The following is a 23,022-nucleotide window of genomic DNA, read 5'->3' on the forward strand; positions in this document are numbered from 1 at the left end:
TCGGCATTCGCCGACACCAGAGCCAGTTTCCAATAGCCAGTTGCCAGTTTACACATGGGACTATAACCATGACTTTGGCCGTGACCATGACGAACATAACATTCTTGTTTTCCACATCATTAATATAGACTAGACTGGTGCCCGGTCAATCAATACATTCAAATCCAAAATAGCTCCATTGATACTTAAAATTTACTGAAATGCACTGATTACTGTAATGAAGTCCAATTGTGGTGATAAAATATATTAGTTAGTGTATGAGTGTGAGCTAAAAAAGGGTTAGTTCGAAATCAATCTAAAAACTAATGGGCGAATTGAACAGATTAAGCAAAAATATATTTCATAATTTTTTTTCTTTATGGTGCGCAGAGTTGAAAGCCGTGGGTTTCACATTTTTAGGGAAATTAACCAAAAAGTGTCAAAAAGACGAATTTTTTTAGCACGTTTTTTATGCAGCATCTTTAATTGTCCAAAATAACACATGTGAAAATTCAATGCTATTTGCGTCGAACTGTATCTCGTCAAGATCTGATGCTTTGTTTGATAGTTATGGGCTTTCAAAGACGAAACCTCCCAAAATTTCGGTTATGTATAATTTGTGTTGACCCGGTTTGAACTCCATCAAGCATCATTCAAATGACCAAACTCAATAACGAAAATTGCGGGTTCGAACCCGAGACGATAACGATGGTAGCTGATGCCGCGCAAATATGGCGGCGAACGCGGCATTGATGGAGAGCGGTGAAAATATTAATCAGGAGCTCGTTCAACAGTTCTGCGCTATAACTGGTACGTGACTACAATTAGTATATATCCCTGATTACTGTAACTATACACCGATCACATTCGCGAGTAGATCTAATTCATCGACTCCGTTTGAATTCATATTTTTCGCCGACTGTTGATATATTTAGTACCGATCGCTACCACCAGCTGGCAATGGCGGAGGTTATTGCGCGAAATTTCCTTTTAGCGGTGGATCCACGATTCCATGGAGAAGGGGTGCACAAATCCAAAGAGAGGGGTCTGGGGGTCCTCTCCAGAATATTTTTAAAAATTGGTCCTTAAAATTAGATGCGCAGGGACGCGTTCTGGCCTGGGCACGATCGATCAGAGACAGGCATCACGCTGTCACTGGGCTGTCGTATTTATTTCCGGTAATGGGATATATTCCCAAACCAAAAGCTACCCTCCGTCGCAACCTGCTCTCTGTGCGACATTTTGGTCCATAATTTCGTTAATAATCGGTTTATCTCTTAATGTTATGCATCAATTTGTTCAGTAAGGAATTTGCATTCAGAAACAAAGCATGAAGTGGCATTTGATTTGTTTGTAAATTTTCATCTATCAGCAGTAGTTTTCCTAGCATACGCTCGGGTAATGCTGAAAAACGGCTTTTATGGCCCATCACGTGGCGCCACCTACTTTTTTTTGATATACTATTAAGCAGGTGATGACGTCACTGTAACGTTTCCGATTGTCCGCGGAGCGGATTTTTCAGCATTACATGAGCGTAGGCCTATATGCTGAGTAAACTATCGCTCATAAATGACAACAAAAACAACTTTAGTAAAAATTGTTGTTTATTTCTGAAGTCCTCACTGAACAAGTTGTTGCGTATTAAAGGTAGATAAACTGTTTATTAACGAAATTACGGACCAAAACGTCGCACGGAGAGCAGGTGTGACAGACAGTAATTGAATTTTTCCAATTTGACAAGAAAACTCCCAATGAACTCTGGTTTTAAAACATATAATTTCTATTTGTTATGATGTTGTAAGCATCGTTAAAATGCAAACAAGTTCTCTACAATTAATGTAAGCATACACCGACAAAGTGACTGGAGACAACTAGTTGCTAGTGTAGTGAGCGAGTACCCTGCTCACATCGAAAATCTAATGAAAACAGCAACTGCGTGCCGTGGCTCATGCTGGTCGCTAGGTCCAAAGCGCACGCATCGACAGCAACTGAGATGTGTAATCTAGCAAATATTCTCGGGGCATCTCGAATCAAGTGACAAATTGCTTTGTTTTGGTCAGTTGCAACCATGTGTTTTTGATTATCGAGCGCCCACATCGACGGATATGATCGACACGTTCGAGCAACTGATTGTATCCAGCCAGTTGCTCTCATGTGCCGAAAACTGCCCGGCAACTAGTTGTCTCCAATCGCAGTGTCGATGTAGACTAGGCTTTACGTTACCAGCTTTTGTATAGTCACTAAGAATGAATGGCAGCTTTTTGGAACACTGCCAGTTTCCCGGAAAACTTTAACTAGGCCACACGTCAAGGCATGTTTTCGCATGATGCACACTTGACTTCAAACATACGTAGCTCATCATAGTAGTCGGTCGGACGTTTTATTAAAAGATAATTTCAATGAATCCCAGGAAAAAGTTTTCACTCCGTAAATTTGAAGTCGGATCGGTCGGGTTACGGCAAACAGACCATTATTTTGGGATGGCCTTACGATTTTTGAAATATCGCTTCGCGGCTCGCTTGTCAACGAATTGATATAATTACCTGCCCCGAAATGGTGTGATTTCAGTGAGCTAGCATTAATAACCCCAATGACTGTTGACAAAAATTTGACAAGCGAGCCGAGAAGTGGCAAAGCTCGGCCGCGAGTGGGGGGAGGGGTATCCCTCTCTTTAGGCCTAATTCTTACGCGGCTCGAAGACCTTGAATTTGCTGAAACGATGTGAGGGTAATCAGTGCATAAAACTAATCAAATTTTTGTCAACAGTCATTGGGGTTATTAATGCTGGTCAAATTGTCCTCTAGTTTGTATTAAATGTTGAAATTGACAAGAAATTTTATTTTTCCTCCTCAAATTGAGTGGGTCATGAAACATTGTTCCAGTAAATATTCTTAACAAACCCATCCAATGGTGTCTGGTTAAAAAATTGTGACGATTTCGAGACAAAATCAACTTTCTAGTAAAGATCTCATTAACCCATAAATAACCCATTGTAATGAATTGCTGATGACATTTCGATTCTAAAACAGCAATATTTAATGTAATTCATTGAACCATTTATGAGAGGTGCAGATCTGCACTTTTACCGAGCTTTGACCTTGTTAGTTTGTTAAAAATGATACAATTTACCGTAATCTACGATAAAAACTCCCCTGGGGTCGCCATCTTATTTATCCATGATGCAGCTGTTTTACCCATGATCCAATGATCGTCAGCCTTTTAACTATGAGCTTACTATACAGAAAGGCTGGAAATGCTCCTATCTCTGTAATGTTTAAATCTACCTGAAAATATCAGGACGAAGAGACATTCGGTTATTTACGACAGAGTGCTCATGCCCCACCATCTGGTGGGCGTACTTCTGCCATACTATTCAAAAATCAATTTTTTTCCCAGTTAAAATCTTTAACGGAGCTAAAACATTTCCAAAAAATCATCTACAATTGATATCATGGGCGCTCCTTATATTTCAGGATTTAAATTGACACCTCTGAACGAACTTCAGCAATCGTCGGCAGCGTTCGGTTGTCCCGATATTTGCAGGTAGATTTAAGCATTACGGAGTGTTTCCTGCCTAATAGTAGTAATAATAGTAAATTTCCTGCCTAATAATCCTAGTAATAACATATCGCTGGTGAATTATTAGATATTTATCCATTATCAAGTGCCTGTGTCCTTACCCTTCAAGATCTCCCCTTCTCTCGTGGTGTTAGGGAGCATCCATAAAACCCTATGGAAAGCCTGTTGTCTTTGTTGCCGTTAGTAGATTGATTGGGTGTTTCACTCACTCATTGAGAATGCGAAGGTGCTGCCTCAGTCGGGATAGCTATTCTGTCCCTCTCTTGTGCCCACAATGTATTCGCTCCTTTCTTCATCCTTCACAATCAGAACTGAAAATTTAGAACAATGCGTTACAGTGCCAGCACCGCTATCCCATTCAATCCTATCTGGAATGCTGATAAAACAAGATGGTGGCTCTTTCAACCCCAGAAAATTAGATGGCGAGATTGAAGAGGGTTAGAGTCTTGAGGGTTATGGTTAGGGTTACGGTGTCTCTACATCGTGTCAACACGGATATAGTGTTCTATCAATCGTGATTAGGATTTTAAGGTTTAGGGTTATGCCTAGGATTAAGTTATGCACTGTAATTAATAGGATAACTTAGGATAAGGCAATAAGTAGTGAAAAAGTTTGAACCCAATGGTTAAAGCACTGCGTTGAACCCCAATTTTCTTGGTTTTATTACTACTTGGAATTCACGAAATACAGCAGACTCTGCAGTGCCAGCACTGGAAATCAAGATCACAGTACCAGAAGCCCTACTGAACTCTAGGCACGGCGAATTAAAAAGGCTAAGGTTGCTTCCATGACAAAAGAGTTAGAATTGTATTAATAATAATCTGTATAAAGGCAGTCATCTCGAAGGATTTATTGGATACTATGACTTCAACGATGTCATGTGTGGATTTTTGTAATGTAGGCAGCCATCTCTTCTGGATGTGTTTTAAATCCTACACCATTCCAGATGATGTCTAGGCAGTATCTATTTAGGCAGAGATTGTGATTATTTTGTAGGTGCGACGGAAACAGTGGCAATCGGTCTGTTAGAAGCATGTAACAGTAATTTGGAGTTAGCGATAGGGATGCACATGGATAATGACGGCGGGAACATAGCTGGAGGGGCAGAGGTTGGATCAGATTCTTCACCACTACCGGCGTCTGCTTCAAACACCGCTAGCGCCACCAGTAGTTCCTCAAATTCATTAGCTGGTGACAGGTACGTCAGCACAACATTTTGATTTAAAAAAGCTATCAAATGGGCTTTTGGGTATTCTTGCTAGATTTTTCTAGTAGGCCAATCAATGAAGACGTGGTGAATAATATTGTGGCAATAGAGGATTCTACTTGCGACAAGTTAAGTTTGTATATCCAATCTCTTTTAACGCCATATGTTCCAATGTTCCAATATGTTCTTAATGTAAGGGATAACCTTTCACTCGCACTAATTGGACTTCGCATAACTGGAATTTCCTTAGTGATCAACGGTTCAACCATCGCCAATATATCATAGAATGATTCCCTGTCAATTCGATGGAATGCTTTGAATTGGGCAGGATCTTCGACATTTAACTCTTGGATCAAGTTATTATACATCCCTTGAGCATTCCTGCGCAAAATCCACTGGCGACTCCAACAAGTACGCTGCGAAGTCCTCAATTTTCGTTTGTTTCGACGGGACAGAAGCCAAACTACAAGGGAAGGGCTGTTTCTTCATCTTCCGATGACGACGACGACGACGATTCACTCATGGCTGCCATTTTCGGATGAGTGGTGGTCATGTGAACGACACACTTGCCGCAGTAGCTTTCGCGCAGCGTCGTTTTCGGCTCGTGTGCGGGCGCCGTATTTCTGCGCCAAATGCGTACGCATTTGGCGCTCGTGTCCTGGGGCCTTAAGGATACACCACGTTTACTCAAAGCCTGGTGTTACTGTTGCAATCGAGGATTATATCAATGGCTAGTGAGAATCATTTACGATTCCACTCATGGCAAGTGAGGATCCACCAAATTTGCTAGTTACTTATGATAACCTGGTAATATAACTAGCAATCAAGGATTCCACTTACTGGTGAGTGAAGTCTTTGACCAATGCGTCGCTAGTTGTTACTCAGTCTTCTTTTACATTTCAATAGAAAATGACTTAAAGCTGAAATTGAATTAATTCATTAGATCCTCTGTAATACGGACATACAGGTGGCTTCATGTTAAGTGTAGGCCCTATCTATTGAATGATATTGTAGCCAATTCTTAAGTTTGGCAGATAAAGATATATTCGACCGATATTTTCAGCGACTTTGTTCGAGCTCCGATTCCCCAAAAACGTGAAGTTCTCGTTGAGGCACCACAGTCATATGGTAAGTTTGAGGTTTATTTGATACAAAAAAAATGGATGAACGTTTACATTTTCAATGATGTCATGAAAAGGGTTGCCACTGGAAAACTCACGGAATCAGAATCTAGAAAAAAATCTGGAAATTTTACAAATTTTGCCAAAGACGACGTGACAAACGTTAAAAAAAATTCGGATTATCTATTGACCATGCATTTCTTTATCAGTACGTGATTCAATGAAAATGAATAAGTTAAAACATTTTGAATTTAGATATATCTCTGATTCACTCAGGAATTTTGTGTAATCACATGGAAAAATCATGGAAAGCTCGACGGGATATGTAATTGGTTGAAAGTGGTCACCGTGACAAAGAGTGTGTTGATAATTGCTTCGATGTCATTGTTTTTTGCAGGTGTAAAACGTAGACGACCAGCGCGTTCGGTGTTCGATGGGTTTCGAGATTTCCAAGCAGAAGCCAGTGAGTCCATACATTAGTCCTCTATATGATATACATGTATTTCCAAACTCTTATGAATTCATCCAGGCATCAATCTGCAGGCAGGAACAGTCCCTTCTAGGGGTGGATCCTGGATTCTGGTGGAGCTTATGGGAAAAGAGCACACGCATTGAATATAGGGTCATTATTAACATGCATTTGTGGCACTTAATTGGTGAAAGCTCCAAAAGGGGGATTTGGATAAATTAGCTACATATTGTTGCATTCTGAGTTCAATACTTTCCTCATTAAATTCACAATTTCACTTTTCTAAACAAAAGTCTTTAGGAGAAAATTCCAAGTTCACTCAGCTGAAAAAAGGGGCACATGGCCCGAACAACCCCCCTGGATCTGCCACTGGCTTCACTAGTAATGAGGAGTATCTGTGATCACTTAAAGAAAATGTGCTTATGAAATGTCAATGACTGGTGTTTGTAATACATTTTCAATAAGGAATGTCTTCGGTGAAGTTCTAAACACGTCATGTGAAGTCGCAAATTGTGTAATTTGTGATAAAGTATTGTATATTTCAAGGGTGCCAGGTTCAGGCTGCAGATTGTAAATACCCCAGTAGTGGGTAAATATTTCGGTTTTTGTTTAGGGCAACAGCAAGAAGCTGCTTCGACCTCGAAAGCAACTGGACCACCGCAACAAAAGAAACGAAAAACTCTCGAAGATCTGTTCCGCCCACCGATCGACATAATGCAAAAAGGAACATTCCAGTCGGTAAGTGCAGCTCACTGCTGCAGCACAATTGGTTCAGTCCTTGATGAAAGTTTCAGAATGTTTGTACTGTCACCCTTGCTCAAGTATTTATCGGATAGTCAGATCACATTACTTGCTTCCAATCCTACTTCTTGTTCGTCAATTTACTCGGTGTAAATTGTCATTCAGATATGTAAGTCTTCAACATAATGATGGTTTCAATTAAGACCACTGTCAAGTTTTATTGAATCAAAGGTTTCACAGAAAATCTAGTTATTCCTTTGCTTCTTTTAATTTAAGAATCTAAGCCCATGTTCAGAATTTTCAGCGGCACTTTGTTTTGATTTATTCATGTTTTGGGTGGAACTTTGAGTAAAGAATGTTTGAAAGTAGTCACTTGGTCACAGTTAGTGTCGATTGGAATATTCTTCGGACCGAGTTCATAGATGATATAAATCAGTTTGTATCTAAGCCTGGCCCCTATTATCGGTTCAATTTTTAGCCCACTTGAGACTTTAGTCCCAGCGGGCTATTGCGTTCACTTTTCGTCCGTTCGTTCGTCCGTCCGTAGACGGAATCCAGTTATTTTGGGAAGTTTTGAAGACGCTTCAAGGTAATGTCTTGATATTTGGGTTACACATGTATCTACCCTAGACACATCTTCATCCCAAAAACTGGCCCTGTCAGAATCAAGATGGCCGACTAGCAGCCATTGTTGTTCACCAAAATCAGCACTTTTTACACATGTTTGAACTTTTTGAGGGAAATTTTGAAGACGCTTTGATCAATTACATTGGTCTTTCGGATATATGTGAATCCCCCCAGGGCCCATCAACATAACAAAAATTGGGTCGGTCGGACTCAAGATGGCTGTCCTATGACCTTTTTAGTGCCCAAAAATGTTAATTTTGGCCCGAATTCTGAGTCCTGTAGCTTCCTACTGGTTTGCCATTTCTCATTGCAATTTGTGATGGGTATTCTATGGAAAGGGATGTTTTATACCTGAGACAGGTATTTTTCATCAGCCAATTATGACGCAATTGGCGGCCATCTTTGTGTCACCATTACTCATTCGTAAGTGGGAAAAAGTTTTTCCACATCATATTGATACCTAAGCGTATTTTGCTACCACAATCAATTAGAAAGTTGTAGCTCATAACGTGTTCTATGATTGTGGTGAGTTTCAAGGTAATTGGATTTCGTATATGGCCACCAGGGGGCGTTGAATAATACAATATCTTAGCATTTCTTTATTATATTCGTACCTATGCATATTTTGTAACCACAATCAATTGGAAAGTTGTAGCTCATGACATCATCTATGATTGTTGCGAGTTTTAAGGACATTAGTTTTTCTATATGGTCACCAGGGGGCGTTGAATAGTAGAATAACTTAGTATTTCCTTATCATATTGGTACCTAGGCATATTTTGTTACCATGATCTATTGCAAAGTTGTAGTTCATGACATGTTCTATGATTGTGGTGAGTTTCGAGGTCATTGGAGTTTGAATATGGTCACCAGGGGGCGTTGAATAGTAGAATGACTTAGTATTTCCATATTAAATTAGTAACGAGGCATATTTTGTTATCACAATCAATTACAAAATCGTAGCTGCTGACATGTTCTATGATTGTGGTGAATTTCAAGGTCGTTGGTTTTTGTAAATGGTCACCAGGGGGCGTTGAATATTGAAATTGTTAGATTGTTGAGCATTTGAAACCACTTACCAAGTGGGCATGGTGTCCCTGGACCCCTAGTTTAAATTTTAACCAATCATGAACCATATTTTAAGGTTAAATAATGAGTGTCAACTAAAATTATAGATTAGCCAGGGTTAATTTTGTAGTATCAACCAGAATTTTAGAAAACTAAACAAACATTATTTCATTGATTTTTTTCTAGGCGAGAGATGTAGGAACGGCCAATAAGAAGTGGTTGATGGTTAATATACAGAATGTACAGGAATTCTGCTGTCAGGTGTTGAACAGGGATGTGTGGAGCAATCCATCTGTTAAATCGTTAATCAGGCAGCATTTCATATTTTGGCAGGTAATTAAATTTGGAAGTACATGTTGGTGGAGATCAGTGTAGCCTGGGCTCCCCATGCCACCTTCAAATATTTACTGTGTGAAGTCTGGCCACTAACTTTTTAAAGTGTGCTGAGTGTTCTTTGTCTAGTGCTTTTATACATGTATTATGTAATTCATCTTGAATTAAAAATGTCTGGAGACATCCTGACCATGCGCTTAGTCACAATTGACGGTATATAGGTGTCGATAAAGTGCTGAATGTTTAGGGGCATGAGTCCACTTTGCACGAAAAGCACTGAACTGCCATAAATTTTTGAAATTCTGAGCGGTTGTATATATTGTAGGTATATCATGATAGCGAAGAAGGGCAGCGTTTTTCACAGTTTTACAAGTGCAGCGAATGGCCGTACATTGCCATCCTCGATCCTAGAACCGGGGAATTTCTCGTTTCCTGGTCAAAAATAGACGCTACATCATTTTGTGATCTCGGTGAGTATGGTGATATAACACTTTACATAAACTGTAGGAATTGCTGGCACACAAAGCTATGATGTCAATCAGAAATCACATTTTCTCTAGTTTCTCTTTCTTTTGCCTAGTTACTTTATTTATAGCTATGCACCAATTTGACTATGCAACAGGCTAAATCAGCCATTTTGGAAATCCTGAAAATTCTCAGGCCGTTCGGGATATTTGTAAACCTAGAGCAAATAGTGATGTTGAATGACTAGGTCCAGTGTGACATTTTGTTGTCGTTAATTATTGGTAAAAATCCTGCATTGTTTATTTTTATATTGACTCGGAGAAATTCGCCGTTCAAGGTGGATGCCTTGGGTAGGGATATCTTAGGAGTTTCCGGAATTAAGCAAAAAGTATTCTCCCTGTCCTGGAGATGCTGATTGCACTAATTCCTGGAGTAGTGCGCATAGGGTCCGCTAGAAATGGAAAGAAATCCTACCAAGCAGGCGACTCCAGATATGAACTAACTTTAACTCCTTCAGTTGAATCCTAGCACCAAATGATGGGTTGCGGATTTAATCAGCATTTCTGAAACGATTTGATTTTCTTTTCAGTCCGAATATTTTTGTCTGAACATCCTGCCTTAGATGGCGAAAGTCCATCCAGTGAAACCAGGACCAAGGTAAGAATCAATATAAATCGTTGTTTAAATTTAATCCTTTATGTGGGCCAGTTGCTCAAAGGTCTCCTTAAGTTAACTGATTGATAGAAGACACATGATGACAATAGAAACTGCTTTGTTGCTACAGCAATAATTATCCACTGATGTTACCAGGGGTTAGATTTTGAGGCGCGCAATCGCGCTCGCGCGCCTACGTGCACGTAAAATATCTCGTAGAAGCGCTACTCACAGCGCACCTAAAGGCGTTTTTATTTAAGCAACTCGAATCAACACGGATCGAATCGCCCATTTATTTAAGTCTTATTCAATAGCGTGTGCAAAATTGTAGAAAGTGTATTGATTTCCCAAAACCTTGGTGCAAAGTAGAAAGTTTATTGATTTCCCAATAACTTGTAAAATAGAGAGTAAGTATAAGTATCCTTGCAGTGTGGAGGTTCCAGCTAAAATCATCTTCTATCATGTTGCATCCTGTGTCAGATCTTGTGAGGAACCAGTTTGGGGATAACTTACCTGCTCCATACTGAAAACTGGAAGATTTGCATGATCCACAATCTGCCATATTGTTTTCTACTGATTTGCATAAAAACTTTCCATCTTTTGGGTAATTTAATTAACAGCATTCAAAGATGAAAGATGCCTGGAAATAGCGTTTCCAAGCCCCTAGAGTTCAAAATTATTCGCGGGGGAGGGCCCCCAGACCCCCACGAGGGACTTCGCGCCTACGGTGCTCGTTTCGTCACATTAACAAAATTCCAATTGAGCACCTAACCAAATCTAGGTGCTCAATTAGTAGAGCTCCTACAATTTTTAGAATCTAACCCCTGTGTTACGCTAACAAACTTCTGCGCAACTGGTCCCAGATGATTTGGCATTTTCGAAAATCTTTTTGGGTGATAGATATATGTCTCTGCATTGGAGGATTTTGATTGGGGGGCCATCAGGTGTTTAATCAAGAACATGAATGAGTTGACCTAGTAGATGGCCCTGTCACAACCTCAACGCATCTTTTGAATGGACAATTTGAGCTGTTCAAATTGAATGGAGTATATGTTTATGTCATCTGATAGTAAAGTTATTTTGTGTAGTAAATGATTAACAGCACAAGCTCTCTCCCATGTGATTCGTGGGAGGGAGATACTCAATTATGTAGGATTAATCAATGGCGAGGATTTTATCGAATACCAAAAATCAACCAAGAATGTGGTCAGTGGCACTCGTACATTCATGATTGGTATTACTACCTCTAGCTTATATCTCTTGTATTAGTTGTCACCCTGAGGAGAACTAACATTAGTGATACGCTTAGTGCCCAGGAGTCATCTATCATGGCAGGCACCCCGAATTGCTCCTGGATGGACAGAGGCAATGAGGATCTAGTATCTTACCCTGGGACCCTACATTGTATGCGGTTAGAACCCACAATTTGGCGTCCTTGGTTCGTACGCTCTTACCACTTGTTCGCACAGGGACTATACAGTTTTTGTTTTAGTATGTCAGTCTACTCTCATCCAATTAAGATACTACTCGGACAACTGGGACTTCTATATGACACTGTGTTTTCTTGATTTTACGCTATGAGTAATGCGTTTTAACCAACTTTGACTGTAGTTAATCAATATTAGAGGAACTTGTTATTGCGTAATGGGGTGAAAACTCTAAAGCCTACTTGACGTGAGTCCTGAGTACAGCATTACTTTTAATGATTAGTGTTCATGAAAAAGAAAAAGGTCTCTGCAGGGAGTTAGATAGAGATGCGCCAGTGGTTCAAACGCAGCCTGTTAAATGGTTAAACATCTTATTTCACAGAACACAATCAAGGAGAATGATTTACCATCGATCAATGACATAGAAGTTGAAGAATACATGGAATGCGTCCTAGAAGAATGCAACCAGCCCAATGATGTACAGGACGTACAACCAGAATTGGATATTCAATTGACGGAAATCAAGATTAAAGATGAACATGATGAATGTCTTAAATGTAAAAGTGATGAACCTTTGATTCCAGTGCACGGTCATCACTGCAGTAACCACCTGGATGGATCGAAAGCGGATGGTTATGAGATCACTTCAACGAAAATCGAGAGTCAGGAAGATGGACAATGCAGGGAAAGTCTAAAAGGCAAAGATCTACCCGGTAGCCATGTCCGAAAGATGGTGGTAATTTTGAGGTCCCTTTGTCAATAGGTGAAGAAAACAATAAAAGTGTAAAAGGTGAAGATGACGGACCATTTCAAGGATGCAGTAGTGCTCGACCAAAGCGTCACTGTCGCATATTGCCAACTACCGTAAAAACCGGCGTATAAGTCGAGGTCGATTTTTAGACCTACATTTCATGATTTTAACATATATCCGGCTTATAAGTCGAGTCCCTTTTAGAAGAATAATTACTAGTATCATTGTATTGAATATCGACACATACTCGAATCTCATCGGATTTCGGTTTAGGCGCGACAACAAGCGGCGAGACCCATGGCGTTGGGCCATCAACTTTCTCTATAATACCGTCACGAAGAAGATCATCGATTTTCTATTGTAATTTATCGCATAACGCAAACGGAACTCTCCTTGCCTTTTGCGCAACCGGTTAAATGTTCTCATCTATGTGTAGTTTCGCTTGATAGTTTTTAAGTTTACTGATTCCAGAACAAATAGTTGGGTACTTTTCTGCAATGTAATCTTTCGATATCGAAGTATTACTATTATTTAACGAATTGAGATTGAGACCAATTTTTAATACGCCCAATTTCTCCGCAGTAGATTTTCCGACTAATGTTCTGCCTTTGCCATCAATAACGAGGAATTCGCTTTCGATTGACTGATCTACTTCGATGTTCGTTCTGAATTTACCTAGTGTACATAATGGTTTCTTCGATCCATACGCGTAAAGTTTCTTTTTCACTGGTTCGGACTGACAACGAATTTTCTGACGTTTCAGATTTTTCCATGTTTCAGCATCGATAACATTTACGCTCGAACCAGAGTCGATAAGTGCTTCAATATCTATACCGCCTACTTTGAGGTCGATTACCCCATCAGCATTAATACAATTCAAATCACTGAATTGACTACTCAGCGAAAATAAATATTCGTCATCATTTTTGAACTACAGCGTTCCTAGTCGGACGTTTACTGTGTACACGCATTTGAGTTTTCGTTTTACAGCACTTCGCGAAGTGTCCCGACTTACCACACTTTTTACATGCTGTTTGTTCTGGACAAGATTTATCTTTCGCTATGTGACCATTTCTGCCACAACGATAACAAACATACTGCTCAGATTTACCGTTACTATTATTCGATGATTTACGATGTGGTTTGAACCTATGCTTAGTGTCAACTTTGTTTAGTTCGCTACTATTACTACTAGTAGTAGACGGCTCTTCCATCTTTCTCGACTGAATCGTTACGGCTTCAAAAGTACGGGCCAAATTAAGAACCGTTTCTAGGCTGACTGATTCTTCCTGTTTTAGCGAACGAAATACATGCCTCTCGAAAGATTTATTAATTTTCGGGACAAAATAGCTATCCAACTTACGTAATGCAGCTTTGAAAATATTATCAGTTTCTCCGGTTTCTGATGGTACGAATTCGACTTCCGATAAGGACTCAAAAATGTCCTGTACGTCCATACCTGCTGAATGTAGTAAAAGTGCTTTTTTCTGAGCGGGATTAGTAACTCCCCCTCTACGTAATTAAAGGAACGCTTTCCTCCACCTTTTCCATTGTGGGGCTGTGCTAGTAGCATCACCGGTACTGTCAAAACTTAAAATCGGCGCGACATCCATCTTTATACACCGAACGAATTTAAACGAATTGTATACAAGTTCTAACTAGATTTAACACCTACTTAACGGTTTAAACGATTACCGACACATTAAAGTTTACTCGTCGCCATTGTGGTGGTCGAGGGGACAAAGCCAGGAACCACGATTAACACCGATATAATAATACGCAGGATGATTTATTCTACAATCGCAGCCATGATGCTAAAAAACACTTCCGGTTACACTATTTACCACAACTAACCGTAATACACTACACAAGGCATCATAGGCTTATTAGCGGGGTCGCATCCTTGGTGTTAATATTTTTTAAGAGAAACGGAAATATGTTATTTCTGAGAGGATGAGTATCAAATTTAAAGGTTTTAACGATCTTTTTGTGGCTTGGCAACCTCAAGGGCAAGGAAATAGACAACTTTAATGGGAACGAAGGCAGGGGTCTGGAGCCCCGGACCACCCCCTAAATATGCACCTGTGTCTCACCATACGAGATTTGTGGTGATTAATGTTATTTTACCCTTTAAATGTGTCCTACACCACACTGCTGTGTATGAATTGGTGATGGACTTTTCTAGTTCACCGCACCGCCATCTATGTAATTAGTTATTAGCACCTGTCACACATGATAACAAATGATACACCGCAATGCAGTGTTACCACATTATAGCAGGTAGCCTATTATTCCACAAACTGGGGTTGAATTTTTTTTAAATTTCATATATCTAGCAGTTAACAATGTAGATTAGTCAGCATTGAAAGGGTTCTGAAAATCACTTTGAGATGGCAGACTCCTAGTGCTTGAGGTCGTATTATTATTTTCATCTGATGTTATCAACAGCTCGTCTTTGAACTAATGATGACCAACTAATCTGACACTGTCGCCTGGCGGTCATTATATTCATGGGTAACATGAATTATGTTAATGATGTAAAAACAAATTATGAAGGTGTTTGTGATTTTGCTTGGAAATACATAGATGTGAATGATACCACTACAAATTATAAAGAAGTTGAATGATATCAGTATGAATTATGAAGATATTAATGATATCACAAATTATAAAGGGGTTAATTTTATCACTGAATTAGATAGACGTTAATGATATACTGCTATGAATGTCACTATGGATTATTAAGTTGTTATATGATGTCAATATGAATTATGAAGACATAAATGATGTCACCAAATCTTTAAGTTTATGTTAATAATGTCACAAAGATGATGATGTCACTTAAAATTACAGAGATGTTATTGGGTTTTATTGAGATGTCCAATGGCAGGGGCGGATCTGAGGGATAATTTTGAAGAACTTGTCACATCCCCCAAAAGGACGCTTTGATGTCGAAAAAGGCAATAAAAAAGCACTAGAGAAATATGATGGATTTGCACAATTCTCGCTACTCTCCGTGGATCTGCCCATGAATGGCTTCACTATCAATTATAAAGATGTCACTGTGAATTCTGAAGATTTTAATGATGTCAATTTTATTATAACAATTTCATTATAATGACGTCACAATTATAGAGATATGGTGTTGACAAATTATAAAGTTGGTGAAAACATAAGAGGTAGTACCATAGTCTGGTCTGCTATGAATTAAAAAGATGATATTGATTGATAATGTACGTACCGTATGGGTAAACACAATGATGACTTATACGTTTATAATAAAAAAGTCATGCTCATTTTTAGCCCACTTGGGACTAAAGTCCCAGCGGGCTATTGCGTTAACTTTTCCTCCGTCCGTCGGTCCGTAGACGGAATCCAGTTATTTTGGGAACTTTTGAAGACGCTTCAAGGTAATGTCTTGATATTTGGTTTATACAAGTATCTACCAGTAGACACATCTTCAGCCCAAAAACTGGCCCTGTCAGAATCAAGATGGCCGACTGGCAGCCATTGTTGTTCGCCAAAATCAGCACTTTTTACACGTTTTTTAACTTTTTGAGGGAAATTTTGAAGACGTCTTGATCAATTACCTTGATCTTTCTGTTATATTTGAACCCTCCCAGGGCCCATCAGCATAAAATAAATTGGGTCGTTTGGACTAAAGATGGTCATCCTAGGACCTTTTAAGTGCCCAAAAATTTTAATTTTGGCCCGAATTCTGAGTCCTGTAGCTAGCTTCCTACTGGTTTGCCATTCCTCATTGCAATTGCTGATGGGTATTCTTTTGAAAGGGATGTTTTATACCTGAGACAGGTATTTTTGATCAACCAATTATGACGCACTTGGCGGCCATCTTTGTGTCATCAGTACTCATTCGTAGATGGGAAAAAGTTTTCGACATTATATTGATACCTAAGCATATTTTGTTACAACAATGTATTAGAAAGTTGTAGCTTATAACGTGTTATATGATTGTGGTGAGTTTCAAGTTCATTGGTTTTTGTATATGGCCACCAGGGGCGTTGAATAATACAATATCTTAGTATTTCTACTTTATATTTGTATCAATACATATTTTGTTACCACAATCAATTGCAAAGTAGTAGCTCATGATATTGTCTATGATTATGGTGAGTTTTAAGGAAATTAATTATTCTTTATGTACACCAGGGGGCGTTGCTACTATTTCCTTATTATATTGGTACCTAGGCATATTTTGTTACTATGATCAATTGCAAAGTTGTAGTTCGTGACATGATCTATGATTGTGGTGAGTTACAAGGTTATTGGGTTTTAAATATGGTTACCAGGGGGTGTTAAATAGTAGAATTACTTAGTATTTCCATATTAAATTAGTAACAAGGCATATTTTGTTGTCACAATCAATTACAAAATCGTAGCTGCTGACATTTTCTATGATTGTGGTGAGTTTCAAGGTCATTGGTTTTTGTTTATGGTCACCAAGGGCGTTGAATATTGAAATTGTTAGATTGTTGAGCATTTGAAACCACTTCCCAAGTGGCCATGGCGTCCATGAACTTAAAGCTCTTGATATCAAAATCCATAGTATCACCAACAGCAGGAATTAACTCATCAATCAAGTCCTCACAGTTTTATGCCCTAAAATTCTGCAGATAATCTGAACATTTTGAAGACCTGCACCTCAGAGCGTTATTAAAAGGACCTAGATCTCTATATTACTTGTTACCAGGAACAGCTAAGAGAGAATGATTCCTTCAACTGACAAACAGTTTATTTAGCTTCTAGAAGTATTCGTTCCTAGCACATCCACTGTCAACATTAGTTGAAAAATGTGGAAAAAATTATTTATCGGTTCCTCTGAAAATATTCAACATAACAAATCCCAAGAGCGCTCTTGGATACATGTTCTTCAATTTATAACACCCGTGAGCCTCTTGTTTACCTCTAATCATTGACTACAAAGTCAAGAAAATATATACATAAATTATAGAAACAGAACTATTTAACCCTTAACCTGCCGGCTGCTTTAATGTTAAGTCCTGTCTGTGCCAGGTGATTTGCGTGTTAATGAAATTTACTCATCAAATCCCCGACTTCCAAACTATTGTATATAGGGTATTGAAACTTCACAAAGTTGTAGTTTATAGTCATAGCCACGGGATAGTGCTGAAAAATTTAACTTCCGATTTTTGAAAGAGGGGGTCCACTGGGTGGGGTCATTTTTGGGGGTCAAGCGCAAAACGACCCCCTAGAAAGTCAGAATACTCACGATTTCGTGTTACATTGTTGATATTCATAAATAAAGACTCCGTAGATTACTATATCCATCATTAAAACCTTTATTATCCTACTTATTACAGTCTAAATGTCTGAATCTTCACTAAAATCCCAAAATATCAAATTTACGGGCTGTTTTTGAGGTGAAAATTCTTCAAAATATCAAAATGAGAAATTACTTCCGGGTTCAGATTCGCGAGTATCGGACTTGTATTTTCATACTAGATAATCACTTGTACTTTTTCTCATATACAGCAGTTGGTGAGTATCGTTGATGCTAGCGAGGACAGTCAAATGGCAGCCGCGATTCGTGCGTCACTCGAGGAAACGACAAGTCCGGTCGCGTCCACCCAACCATCGGTAATCGTAGAATCGGACAGCGATTCTGAACCAGATAGTGAAGTGGATCTAGAGACGTTTACCGATTCCGATTCGGAAGTGCCGACTCCGCACAAAATACGGACTTCACCATCGAAGAAAAGCACCACTTGTTCGTCGGCGAGTAGTAGCGGACTCGTGAAGCGAAATCTCGCAGATTCCGGTAGTTTAGACTCTTTAAATAATGTAATTAGTTCATGTTCGGCATCGAAGGCAGTGCAGATGTCACCAAAGGCAGAGCAGACATCAGGGAGGACAGCGCAGACGTCTACTCTAGCTCGAGATCTCTCCAGCCGGGTGCCAGTTTACGATCAATCATCATCGGACAGTGTTATTAGTGTTTCTAGTTCATCGTCGATGAATAATGAAAAAACTCCGTCTTGGAAAAAGTTCCTGGGAAAAGATGAAGGTATGTTCGCACGTGTCAGTGACTATGATAGGCCTATCAGCATCTGGAAGTATACAAAACTTCAGAAATATTTGATTCATCTTCGGTGGCAATTCGTCTTCAGATTTCATGTGAAAACTTAACAAATTATCATTTTGTGTCAAAGTTAAAAACCGCCTGATTTAGGATCAGTTTAATTTCAGATTTTGATCTTATCCTGATATTATTTGTGACCTACATTCATAAAGAGTATGCAAAATAAGATGTATTCATTTAGATTTAAAAACCAATGAAGCTGTTACCGGTATGCATCTCTGTATTTATTCTATTGATGTTTCTTTTTTCTAAACAGATTGTGTGACGTCATTAATGATCAGACTGCCTTGTGGTAAACGTGAACAAGTCAAGTGGCCTTCGACAACTAAATTAAAGGTACCAACCATATCATAAGATCTTGGACTGAGATGATGTAATTTGCAGAAAAAAATAAGGGTCTTTGAGTTTTGAAATGATTGCAAGTGGTGCATATGAATCAACATTGATGCCTCCAGAATAATGAAGAAACTTCATGCAAACACTTAGGCCTTTTATTTTTAATAACTTGTCTTTTGGATTTGGAGGAGGAAATCAAAATTTAGAAAAAAACTTATCCCCGGTCTTTGTCAAATATTTTCAAAGGAGAAGGAAAAAGAAATAAAGAGAAAACATATAATACCCATTTATTTCCAAAGGTGAAGGGGAGAAAAAAATCTTTAAAAAAGAATTATACAAATACTGCAAGGAAATGTGTCCGTTTATAACCAATAGTTAGTTATTATCCAGGGTATCGGGATTGGAACGAACTTTCGTCGAAAACCCTCTTGTAATTCATTTGATGATTATTATTATTTATTTTCCGCCTATTTTCGTCAAATTAAATTCATCTTCATTCAGATTTGGCAACTGACAGCTTCTAAACGAAATGTATAGATAGATACTGTAATAACGGTCTCTCTGTACCAGATTGTCTGAATATTAGACCATATCTGTCAATACATTATATTGTATGTATCGGTACTTAAATTTTTGATGATTCCTATCATCCTGAATGGCATGGTGTGGCTTCGCAGTAAACCCGTTATCGCTGCTTTGCAGCTATATTTTTTATTGGCGTTTTAGGCAAATTGGACCTTGGAATATCAAACATCAAGTCTCAATCTTGAAAGGATAAGGTTTTTAGGGGATTTCACAAAATTGTGTCATGAATATCTGACTGGGGACATAGCACAACACTTCCCAGAACAATTTTAAGTCGAAAAATCATATTCTTTATTAAATGTTCATTCACAAAATGATGTTTTTGGATGAATAATTATTTTTTTCATTTCATTTTAGCCATTGTTATTGGTAAAAAACAATGTCAGGGTCCCTACAACTCCTTGATTCCTTGAAAAACCCCTTCTAAACCAAAAATGTTTATCAAGGTCTTTGATTATCCTTGAATTTGAGCAAAATGCCCAAAAGTCCTTGAAAACTCCTTGAATTATGAGAGATTGGTAATTAGAAAACTGTTAGATTTCATGTCTAAACTCTAGTTGTTATACACACTGTGGCAGATTCCACAGAATTTAATGGTTTACAGACAAACAGTACTGATCTAGGAGAAGTCTACCGTAATTGGTATATGAAAGTGATGCAGGTGCCTCGTCGAAATTTGAATTTTCTCCTTGACAAGGCCTTGAATTCTGGAATGACTGATCTGTAGGGTCCCTGAATGTACATAACCAATGTGCTGATTCACCAACATTCATTATTTAACGTTATTTCTAAATACTTCTGAATGGTCTAATTTTGATTCGTATAAACCGGGTAACAATGTCTTAAGCGGTGACATTTGGACCAGAAAATAACAACGGAATTCAAATTAACTGTATGGGATTAACCGATTGTTTGCTTAGAGAAATGAATTAAAAAGAATTTGGACAAAAAAAAAGTGTACGCATAAGTGAAAAATGGAGATAAACCCGATACGGATTAAGCAGAATTGATAATATCCTTGAAAATGTTCTGAGAAAGTATTTGGAAGTTTTTGGAAAAAGTATTTGAAACAGCCTGTGAAAGGCCTTTTGAAAACGCTTTGAAAGGGGCCCTGTAAAATATTTGGAAAAGTCAGGTGAAAATGCTCGGAAAAGCGTTTTTAAAGGCCTTTTCGAAGCTATTTCAAATGCTTTGGAATAGGCCCTTGAAAATATTTTGAAAATGCTGGGAAAAAGGTTTGAAATATGGAAAAGGCCATTGAGAATACTCAAAAATAGTCTTCGATAACATCTTCAAAATTGTTCGAAAAGTTTTTGTATGAATTTAAGTGATAATTCATGCTGATTGCTGATCCTGGAAAAATAGAAATTTTTGTTAATCGTTTTTTTTTTTTGCATTTTCTGTTTTACAGGCATTGATCCTCTACGTATTGGACTGTGGTTATTCCAGCGATCGTTACGAACTTGTCACAAATTTCCCGCGTCGTAAAATTTCGCACATGGACTACAACGACACATTAAAAGATGTCGGATTACATCCTCAGGAAACGGTATTCGTCCAGGAACGTCAAACCCCTTGACGTTACGTTTAAAACCAATTATCGAGGTTAATAATGCATCTGCCTTAGAAAAATGCAAAATGCCCGACCACCAAGGGGGCTTAAAAGTTATGAAATCATTACCATTCAAGTTCATAATATGCTATGAACTTCCTGCGTGGGGCCGAACTATCACTCAGCGTTTAAAGACCCAACTCAAATCTGCTGTGATTCTAATCTTGTAAGTGCTTCGGCTGGATAAATCTGACAAACTCAGGTCTGACAAATGTTCGTACGCTAAAATCTAATTTAAGGAACGGCTTCTTATGTACGTACCATTGTATCAGTCTTAAGTGTTGGACAAATATCATTTGAGCTTTTAGGCAATTTCTGATTTGAGCGGTAGCTACTAGACTATCCATGGTCCTAAATGACTTCAGTCTGCTGTGTACAATCTCGGGGAATGAATTGTATTATGAATTTTGTTCTGTTTGAGTCAGATTTTGTAATAATGTATTTATGATGCGTAAAATGCTTGGCTGTTGAGTGGGATAATGTTTTTCACTTTCAGGGCTGAAAAATGTTTCGCAATAAAAATGATATACTAAAATGTACAATAATTAAATAACATACTATTTTGAGGATTATTTCTGATATTTTTCGATAATAAAAAGACTGTTGTATATATTATTGTAAAAGAGTTGTGTGATTCTTTGCTTGAGAAATTCGGTAAGAGAAGGGCCTACTGGTTAAAACAACACTGATTGCCATTGACATGACGTGGTCAGCGCCATCTGCAGGGATGAATTATCTAGTAGTACCAGTTCTGCCACACCGCTGGTGATATCTCATAGTAGCAGGTCTGCTACCATGAGATATCTTGTATGTATTGGTCCACCACTGGTTGCACTTAATGCCACAGACTAACTTATCTTCACCCGTCAAGGGATTCGAACCCGCTAAGCTAAAGCTGTTCCCCGTTGGTGGAAGCGAGTTCGGGAGTGATACCGGACCCCTGGCAAGATGAGACTCTTAATGTTTATACTATAATAAGTATAAACGCAGACAATTTTTGGGTGTTTTGTTTCAAAAATACTGGCAGGCCTCTACTGGAGTAGTCTTAATGTCGAAATGACAGAGGCGGCACAGAGGTACTCAGTTAGGTTGGGCGCATACTATTTCGTGTCGCTACAGTTTGGCCGGCCGCTGTGGTGGGTTTTGGGCCAAATGAAACCGGGGACAACCCATAATGGTGCGGTATCGAACATTCGCAACAATTGTTAATTACACACAATTGAATGACTATTCCACGATTCTTACTTAGTAGCGATTGTACGACTCTAAAAGCAAGTTAATATTACAATCACATATATGATCATTTCTACAATTCTATTGGTCGATTCTAAGAGCATCTACTATTTGCGATTGTAGCGATTCCACTATCCTAAAACTAAGTTATTACAATCGCATTTTTAATCAATTTTACGATTCTATGCCGATTCTAAAAGCATCTTACAATTCTACGATTATATTCTACGATTCTGCGATCCTCTCACTGTTTGCTATTGTAAATGCTCTTATTCAAAGTAAACAGGTCTTAGAATTGTTGAGAATCGCCTCGTAGAATCGTAGAATTTACAATGGCGCAATGTCAAAACTAATTAGAATCGTAGTTAGAATCGCCATTTCATCTTTGAACATTCGCTAATATTGACAATTGTTATAATAATGTATTAAGAATCGCTACAATTGAACGGAGGATAGAAAAGTGGCGATTGTAGCGAATGTTCGATACCGCACCGCAACTAGAGCAGGGAAGACTGGGTAGGGTGTTGGGACGGGTTCGTTGGGACTGTAGGCACACCGTACTATTTAGATAATGCTACCACACAGAAAGAAATCAGCAATTATTCTTTGAATCTTCAAGTTTTCATCGTCTGAAAAATAGAAGGAATGGATTTAACGATTCGATCCGGCCGGATGCTGGTCATTCAGATGGCCGGAGCAGTCCATCCTTAGTTC

At 38.6% G+C, this 23,022-nt stretch overlaps 1 protein-coding gene across 6 annotated transcripts; it reads left to right on the plus strand.

Annotated features, from left to right (window-relative positions):
• Positions 1-698: 698 nt before the first annotated feature.
• On the plus strand, positions 699-21,670 carry LOC141910977 (UBX domain-containing protein 7-like). 6 transcript variants are annotated; one of them, XM_074801886.1, is made up of 12 exons: positions 699-789; positions 4,555-4,756; positions 5,829-5,893; positions 6,284-6,349; positions 6,969-7,093; positions 8,978-9,124; positions 9,450-9,594; positions 10,179-10,246; positions 12,053-12,406; positions 17,936-18,467; positions 18,799-18,878; positions 20,875-21,670. In XM_074801886.1, exons 1-12 carry the CDS (start codon positions 711-713, stop codon positions 21,040-21,042), a joined length of 2,031 nt encoding a protein of 676 aa, XP_074657987.1. In that variant the 5' UTR covers positions 699-710; the 3' UTR covers positions 21,043-21,670. The 6 variants fall into 6 exon arrangements, with proteins under 6 accessions (XP_074657987.1, XP_074657992.1, XP_074657990.1 ...); XM_074801889.1 differs by lacking the exon at positions 699-789 and adding an exon at positions 2,576-2,700; XM_074801890.1 differs by lacking the exon at positions 699-789 and adding an exon at positions 3,452-3,522.
• Positions 21,671-23,022: the final 1,352 nt, after the last annotated feature.

The sequence above is a fragment of the Tubulanus polymorphus genome, chromosome 9 (genome assembly GCF_964204645.1).
Source record: "Tubulanus polymorphus chromosome 9, tnTubPoly1.2, whole genome shotgun sequence".
Taxonomy (NCBI): domain Eukaryota; kingdom Metazoa; phylum Nemertea; class Palaeonemertea; order Tubulaniformes; family Tubulanidae; genus Tubulanus; species Tubulanus polymorphus.

What these genes read in the sequence shown, in the direction of transcription:
- LOC141910977 (XM_074801886.1), top strand. Translation starts at nt 711, where the DNA reads ATGGCGGCGAACGCGGCATTGATGGAGAGCGGTGAAAATATTAATCAG. An exon ending in TGAGGCACCACAGTCATATG is followed by an intron (nt 5,894 to 6,283) that starts GTAAGTTTGAGG and finishes TGTTTTTTGCAG; the next exon opens with GTGTAAAACGTAGACGACCA. An exon ending in AGATTTCCAAGCAGAAGCCA is followed by an intron (nt 6,350 to 6,968) that starts GTGAGTCCATAC and finishes GTTTTTGTTTAG; the next exon opens with GGCAACAGCAAGAAGCTGCT.